General features: G+C 42.5%; 1 protein-coding gene across 2 annotated transcripts; it reads right to left on the bottom strand.

Moving 5' to 3' along the window:
* Positions 1-3,588: 3,588 nt before the first annotated feature.
* BAG5 (BAG cochaperone 5) lies at positions 3,589-8,262 on the bottom strand. 2 transcript variants are annotated; one of them, XM_005483270.4, is made up of 2 exons: positions 8,127-8,262; positions 3,589-7,545 (listed from the first exon to the last, which is right to left on the bottom strand). In XM_005483270.4, the coding sequence occupies exon 2, from the start codon at positions 7,514-7,516 to the stop codon at positions 6,164-6,166; it is 1,353 nt and encodes a 450-aa protein (XP_005483327.1). In that variant the 5' UTR covers positions 7,517-7,545; positions 8,127-8,262; the 3' UTR covers positions 3,589-6,163. The 2 variants fall into 2 exon arrangements, with proteins under 2 accessions (XP_005483327.1, XP_005483326.1); XM_005483269.4 differs by lacking the exon at positions 8,127-8,262 and adding an exon at positions 7,930-8,105.
* Between the last annotated feature and the right edge of the window lie 4 nt (positions 8,263-8,266).

The following is an 8,266-nucleotide window of genomic DNA, read 5'->3' as shown; positions in this document are numbered from 1 at the left end:
GGCTCCTTTTCAAAACATGCCCTTACTTGCCACGGTGGGAACTTTGGATGCTGAGTGTTTTGGAAAATCTGGGTTTCACTGCCTGTCTGAAAGTGAGCAGAGGCCCTTCATAAATATCCACTGACATGGAGCTCTTCAAACCTCCTTTTCATGTGGTACTAACATGGGCCATTCCGGAAGGTAAGCAAGAGACACTTGATCACAGGCTCCAGGTTGATTTGAATGAAACGTTATGAAGAATTTTCTTTAAAAACCTAATAAATTCAGCATAAACACACAAAAGATATCTTACTCAGACTTGCTAGCAGTTATTACACAACCCCTTCCAATTACTACTTTATTACAGAGTATCACCTTCATGCTGCACATTGCCTTGTGCAAGCCATGCTGATATTCTGTGTGCTAGGAGTTGCCACAGCACACATTTCAGAGAGAATGAGGCAATTATGGTATCCCTGGAGATGGGTGGCACCCTCTGGCCCCAGGGCACTCCAAGGCTAACCCTCATCACCTACATCGTGCCCCGGAGGAGCACTTAGGGTGACATAGGGTGGAAAACAATGTGGAACTGCAGGGTGTAGACAATGTACAACTGCACCCAGCCAAAAGGCAGCTTTGCTTTGCTTGCTTTTCTTGTCATAAAACTAAATTAAGTTGGTAAAACCTGACAACTACACTAGTTTTTAGTTTTGTTTTCCTCCAGCCTTTCTTGTCTCTCTGCTTCCTTTGTTTGCACTCTTGGTGGCCATGATCACAGATTGGTTTGGGATGCGGGTTCTGGACCTTGCTAAGGACGTTGCACTCCACCATGGTGTTTCCTCCCTCATGAGATGCTCCTGATTAGCTGCCTGAAATACAGGTTTCACAAGGAACTCCTGTGGCACAGAAGTTTGTCTGGCAAAACTAATTGAGGAGAAATGGCCCAATTAAGAAACTCATTGTACTTTTCTGTTTCTAATGGCAAACTCTGCAACAATTTATGTCCTGTAGGAAGAGTTTGGAGAATTAGAAAAGGCCCTCATTATTTTTTGAGCTGTCAAGCAGTGCAACTCATGCAATCATCTGTGTTTGGCAGTCCCCAGAACCAAAGGCTGTGTAGAGAATGAGTAAGTGTTGTGCAAAGCCTTCAACAAAAGCCCAGCTCACTCTCAGCTTCTTCAGCTAATGACCAGCTTTTAGCCGACATGTACATGCCTACCCATATAGCTGAAAACATTGTGGACATGGTTGTTCCATGGAGCAAATCAGAATGATACCCAGGTCAGCCCCACCACACCTCGGCAAAAGCTTTAAACCTAATTTCTCTGTTTAATCTAAAACAAAAAGCTCTAGAGTGTTTCAGGGAATATTCCCCTAAGAATCCACTTTCTCAATGAAAGCTCATCAGCAGCAGAGGGACAGACACACAGCTCTGAAAAACATTTGGTCGTGTCTCTGCTAGCAGTCTCCTCTAGCAGGAATGTTTTCTTGGATCCTGCCATTTAAATGTCTCCTTCTGGCAGCCAGCTTGAACCCCCAGGCCTTCAATCTATGAGCTCAGTGCTAATGTCCTTCCACTCCTTAAATTCTCAGCTGAGAATTCTCCAAAGGAGAGGATACACCTAAAAGAAATATAGCAATATATATATATAATAGTATAATAAAATATGGTGGTTTTCCAGTTGAACCATTTCAGGCACCAAAACACACACAAAAAATATTCTTACAAGGTTAATTCTCTTTGACAAGTAAACAGGTAATCAAGACAAACTGGTCAGCAGCTGGCTGAGCAACATCTAGAGCCATGGCCCAGAGGATTTACTGGTCTTTGAAGAATATATTTCCTTCAAATAAGCTCTGTTGTAAAAAGGGAAAGAACATACAGTGAAGTTGTTACCTATGGGAACGTTCAACCTTTATAAACCCTGCTCTTAGTATTTTCTGGGCAAGGCTTTTCCAGAGCCTGTGTAGTACTTTAACATGATTGTACTTTGTACAAAGATACAAAACCAGTCAGTCTTTTCCAACCTTACCTTCTCTAAGGATTCTTGTGACATGATCATGAAAGTGCAGTTGAAAGCCACTGGTTTATTTTCCATACATGATTCATTTGTATTGCCTTCATCACACCCCATTAGTGAAACAGAAAATTCCTACTTCTGTGTAGGAGTTGATAGTTGACACTTTCCTTTTTCCTCCTTCAGTTATTTAAGTTTGCAAGTTGATCTATTGACTTGCTGCTACCAGAATTGTTACCATTTGCTCCCTAGCCCATGGCTGCACCACCCACCCCTTCATTTTGCAGCAGCCCTGGCCCTCATGCATTTCTGAAAGCCAGTTTGGTTCATTAAACCCCCTTGTCCATTTTTGTTGTTTGTTTTCTCCCATTTTATTGGAGAGACTTATTTACTTCAATCACTCACTGAAGTTGGCCAAGCAGCAGAAACTGCACAAAGCTTTCTGGGCAGAGAGAGAATTCTCAATTTCCATCAGCAGCGAGCCGGTAACGTGGCTCACTGCACCTCCAAAAAACACAGGGAGCCAGCAGGGCAGCCAGGGAACACAGGGAACCTGCCTCATGTGCACAGCCTAAAACCAGCCCAGCTAAAGGCTCTGGGATCCATCCACGCTGACTTTGCACCAAGAGAAGCACTCCATCAGACTCACCAGCTCCTCTGCTCAGGCAGCATCCTGCAAAGGCAAAGATCTGCACGCTGCCACCAGCACTGCTGCAGCCATGCAACCCTGCAGGCTGCAAAGCTGCTGCTGGGGAATGCACAGAAACCAACAGGCACCAGATTTAGCAAGTAGGAGTGGTATCCACACAAAGAACTTTATTTTAATCAATACAGCAGTGAAAAAGCAAACTTTTCAAGAAGGAAGGGGGGAAAAAAAAGAGCTTTCTGTCTTTATGTTTAATAAAAACACTTGCTCTAAGACAAAAATAATTTACATTCTGATAACTCACATTCAAAAATAAATAGAGAAAGGCATCAGGGCGTAACATTCAAATGAATACCTAATAAAAGCAGTAATGTATTTGTATTAATAATCAAGAATTTAACACTGCAATATTTAATCTTGGATCTCTGAACACAAATGTCAACTCCTACACAGCAATAACTGAAGACAGGTACACCATTAGGAGCACAGACACTGACTTCTGTTAAGTTTAAAAGGTAAGAATTGTACTTAACAAAAATCTTCTCCACAGATTTGGATTTCTGTGATACAGAAATCCAGAAAAATCACAGAAAAACCACTCTGAGTGGCAAACAACAACAACAAAAAATACTGAAGTAACTAAAGAAATCTGGTTTAAAAAGAAATTTGGTTAACAAATAGGAATCATGATGCAGGATTACCTCTCCCCCAGAATATCCACTCGATTATTTTGCTCTAAGGTACATAGCGCAGCACACAGAAAAGTTATTCTATTTTAGTATAGCACTGAAATGCAGGCTTCTGCCATTTGGTCCATTTACATTTTGTTGATTATTTTAGCCTGCTGTATTGGAAAGAAAAGTTGTGTCTCTCTCAATCTTTGGATATGAAAAACAGAGAAATTACATTCTTCAGCATAAAGCAAATTTTTGAGAAACCTGTGCATTTCTTTTTTTGGTTTTTTGGGTTTTTTGTTTTGCCTTTTTTTTTTCTTGTTAAGCACATATATTTTATTACTTTCATTCATGCAAAAACTGTGAATTAAACCCATTCCAGATGAGGATTATAGCACAAAATTTAAATAGTCAATTTATAAGAGTACAGAACAAAGGAAAGAAGCTTAATCCACATAATATCTTGCTACTGGACTCTACTCAGTCAGCCAAATTACACTATCATTACACATTTGCATTCTTAGAGATGCAGGCATAACAATCCATCCAGGAAAACTAAAGGACACATTTAAAATAGGACAGATCTGATAACTATACTTACTCATTTTTACATAAGAGGCTGAAACGCTTATAAAACTACATGTATCTGCCAGAGAACACAGACACTAAACTGCTCAAACAAACTACAAGTAACCACTGCAGACCCGACAGTAATACTAAAGAAAAATTATTAACACCATTACAATATCAAATCCTTATCTTTCCTAAAAATGTAAGTGCAAATCACAAGTTGTAATTCAAACATGTAGAGAGCTTGAAATGAGTAATATAATTCAGGTGTATAATATTATTAATATTCTGTGTTAGCCACATAATATTCAAACAGAGATTGGAATTTTAATTGGGGGATTTTTTTTTAGTGAAGGAGAGTTAAATTCCATGGGGTTGTGTCTCTGAAGGAGCAGGAAGAATCCTCCAACAAACATTCTGTCATTGCCAAATCGTGCCTTAGGCACTGTACTCCATTACGTCTGTTTTGGCAAGCAGATTTGCAAAGCAATCACCTGCACAATCACAAATAAAATCTATTCACACTCTGAAGGTATGCAGCCTTCAATCAACATCTCATAGCATGTTATGAACAAACATACTATTCTTGTAGCAATAGGCACAGAAGACCTGCCCAAAGTCCCCCACCTCCACACCAACACTTCAGTTTTTAAGCAGAATATGAATTTCCCAAATTTGATACTCATTCTCAGGACTCTATAGGGCAACTGTCACCTGTTGTATTGTGTTAGCTTGACATATACTACAGTAGAATTAGATATATACCTGAAAAATCCAGTTTGCAAAGATTACAAATGTATCAAGCTGCCAGTAAAGAGTTCCTATATCTACATATGACGGTGCAAGATAGCAGTGTCATAAAGGCACTTGTCTCTCATAGACAGTACTGTCTTCTCTAATCAGTCAAAAATAGATCTTAAAAATATTTATTGTAACATCTGAAACGGTTTCTACTCCTTAAAGTGGTGCAAACCATCATCTATAGAATACTAATTCCTTAGTTCATCCTGAAAGAGCTGAGTGCAAATTGTCCACAACTGAATATACCTTTATATATATCTATATTCTTTACATATATCTGTATATACTCAAATCATTTTAATGCCATGCTTTCAAAAAATGCCAAAAAACATGCTATAGTAGAAATGTGATTGGCACTAGCAGCCACAAATAAAAAGGTAGGTGCATACAACAGTACAAGCAAGCTTATTTATGAAGCTTCTGAAATAAGTGAATGAGTTGCAGAGAGAGACATTTGCCACAAGTCCTTCCAAGACATGCTCCAAGCCACACCTGACCATGTAGCATATACTTACATCATTAGGGACATCTTTATAGCTGGCTACCTAATTTTACAAAAATAATTCCAAAATGCACATTTCACTTCAAAGTGAAGTCTGTTTGTGTTTTTGCCAAATGTGAAAACCAGACACAACAGCAGAGTTTAAAAAGACACCTAAGCAGCCACTACATAAAGTTCAGTGCAAGGGTGTATGGATGGCAGTTTGAAATCCTCAAAATCCCCTTTATCTGTTTGGTATAAATGTACAGATTTTCCTCTCCAAGTCTCAGTACCTTAAAGCAACAACTTGAAAGAATTTCCACCAACAAAAGACCTGGTTTTGCAAATCAAAGGGCTCAGGTATTACAAAAATTGACATAATTGGCTTTGCCTATGTAAATGCTAATTTGCAGCTGGCATTATAGCTCCATTAACTGAGATATCTAGATGCTATGATGGATGGAATAAATCAAGTACAATCCAAAAGCCAGCAGGCTTTTTGCCCTTAGTACTTTATGTCATGACAGCACATTAACAGGACATCCAGACTGCTGTGAAGTTGCTGGATGGAGCCTCATGCCTTAATATTAATTTTCATGTTCAGTCTCCTTAAATAGTTTTGCCAGTATTGTACCATAAGGAAGTTTCTGTGTCTTTGAAAAACCTGCATTCACTGAACATTGCACAAGGCTATTGAAAGAAAAAGAGAAGGAAAAAAAAAGAAAAAAAGAAGAAGCTATTTGATCAAGTATTAAGCTATTCCTTCAAAGAATTGCACTTCTTTGCTTATATCAGTGACCAGAATTGCTGATGGTGTACTGACAGTTGCCATGGCAAGTGGGTGACTGCGTGGGATAGCAGACATATAGCCAAGTCAACTGCTTATGCAATTTCCATGATTTCAGCAGGCACAGAATACTTTATTATGTGCTGCCAATGATCTTCATAAGGTGCCAAAGGGGAAAATGTTCTTCTGTGTCAGGCCATGGCTCTTTCAGTACTCCCATTCATCTGTTTTCATGTCCAGATAGTAAAGAATGTTCTGTGCAAGCTTTACTGCCTGCTTCCTGGCAGCCTTACACCGCTCGTCACCTTGCGGATCAACAGCATCCAGGGCTAGAAGCTGTTTTGTAAGAAGTTCTTCCAGTCTCATGTAATTTTTATCTGTTCTGTTTCCATCAAACGAAATCACCTCCTTCTGTATTTGAGACAAGTTTCCAAGTACAGTCCAAACTGCTTTATGACAACGATGTTCAACAGCAGTTTGCTCTGGATACTTTTGCCTTTTTTCCAGCGCTTCATTCAAATCAATATATGTTATAAGAGTCTGAACTTCAATTACTGCTCTTCTCCTGGCCTCTCTAATACAGGGATTTTTTCCTGGACTCACTTCATCTAGGTGGGCAATTAGTCCCTGCAACTCTGCTTTCAATCCCAGATACAAATCAGAGGCATTCTCTGTTTTTAGAAGTAAGGAATGAACTTCCTTCATCTTCTTACGGATCTCTTCTATTTTCAGAATGGACTGATTTTTTGCCAAATCATAAGCCTGAGTAGAATTTGCTTCTTCATCCAAGTCCAGGTATTTCTGTAATCTATTAATCTCTTCTACTACTTCCTTTCTGTAGTTTCTTATTTCCGTGCGACCACAGACATCTAAAGCATCCAAATCAGCAATGAGGCCTGTGAGCACACAGGACAGATGCCTGCAGGTATCATTGCTACTCACTCCCATTAAAAGCGCAATGAGAGTTCCTCTGGCTTTGTTCACCTCACACATTACAGAGTTAATTTTGGAGACAGAAGGATGAACATCATTAGAGAGTGGCAGGGACAGCTGTTTCTTCACAGCATTCTCTATAATCTCCTGGACAGTACATATCTTTGTCAGAGTCCGATATCTTGCTTTGCGTAGAGAAATTTTCCCTCCAGTTTTCACCTGGGTAAGCCTCAGCACAATGTCCTGAATGCCTTCTTCAAATTCATCACTTATACCGTTTCCTCCTTCGTAAAAAGGTGTGATCTCGCGTTCCACAAGAGCCTGTGCCTCCTTGAATAAAGCCTCTATTTCCAGTCTGCGCGGATGGTTTGCATTTTGTTCCAGTTCCTTCAGCAGCCTCTCAGTTTCCTGGGCAGCTCGCTTTCTGGCCTGCTGGATATCGCCCTTCCCTTCAGTGTCCACAGAATCGATCTCAAAAAGCTGTTTCGTAAGGTTTCTTTCCAGTTCCTTGTAATCTCGGTCGGTGGACAGACCACTGAAGACAGCCACTTGCTGTTCGATCTCTTTGACTTGTTTCTGTATCTCATGTAACCGTTTCACGGATGGGTGTTGGTTACCCATATCCATTCCTCTTCCCCCGTCCGGCTTCTGACGAACTACAAGGAAAACGAGAACAAGACTTGCTTAAGTGCTACACGAGCACACATTGCAACTTCTACATTCTGAAGCACTTCAGCACTACAGCTATTTTAAGTACCTTCACCAATACGAATAAACCGCTCAGCTGATATTTCGCAACCCTTCAATTTTTTTACACCTTTCTCCCCGCCGGGCCGCAGGGGCGACGCTTTATTTGCCGCACGCCCAGCTCTAGGCTGCTCACCCCCAGCCTTCCCCACCTGCTCTGCAGCCGAAGCCGCCGCAGAACAAACAGAGCACCCGCAGCCCAGGGAGAACCCGGAGCGAGGGGAGAACAGCGGCCGAACCCGACGGCCCTCGGGCGCCACAGCCGCGGGGCAGCGCTCCGTCCCCGCACATACCTTGGTGGTGCCTCTTTGAACTCGACGCCCCCGCCATGGCCGCAACCTCCCGCCTCCCCCGCGATGGGGCCCGGCGCAGCGCGAAGAGGAAATGACACCGGGCCGCCGCCGAGGCACCTGCGGGAGGCTCGTCCCCACCGGCCCCGCAGCGAACCCGCGCGGCGCCCGCGACCCGCCGCCGTCGCTCACTCACTCACCCGCCGCCCGGCGAGGACCCGCTGCCCGGCCCGGCGCTGCGCCACGGGCCGAGCGCCGCGAACCGCCCGAGCCCCGCCCGGCCCGGCCGCGCAGAGGGAGGCGGAGGCCGAGGCGGGCCCGGGCCCGGCCCCGACCTGGC

This window comes from Zonotrichia albicollis, chromosome 6 (genome assembly GCF_047830755.1).
Source record: "Zonotrichia albicollis isolate bZonAlb1 chromosome 6, bZonAlb1.hap1, whole genome shotgun sequence".
Lineage (NCBI taxonomy): Eukaryota > Metazoa > Chordata > Aves > Passeriformes > Passerellidae > Zonotrichia > Zonotrichia albicollis.
The sequence above is the reverse complement of the archived record's forward strand: the minus strand, read 5'-3'. Positions and strand labels throughout refer to the sequence as shown.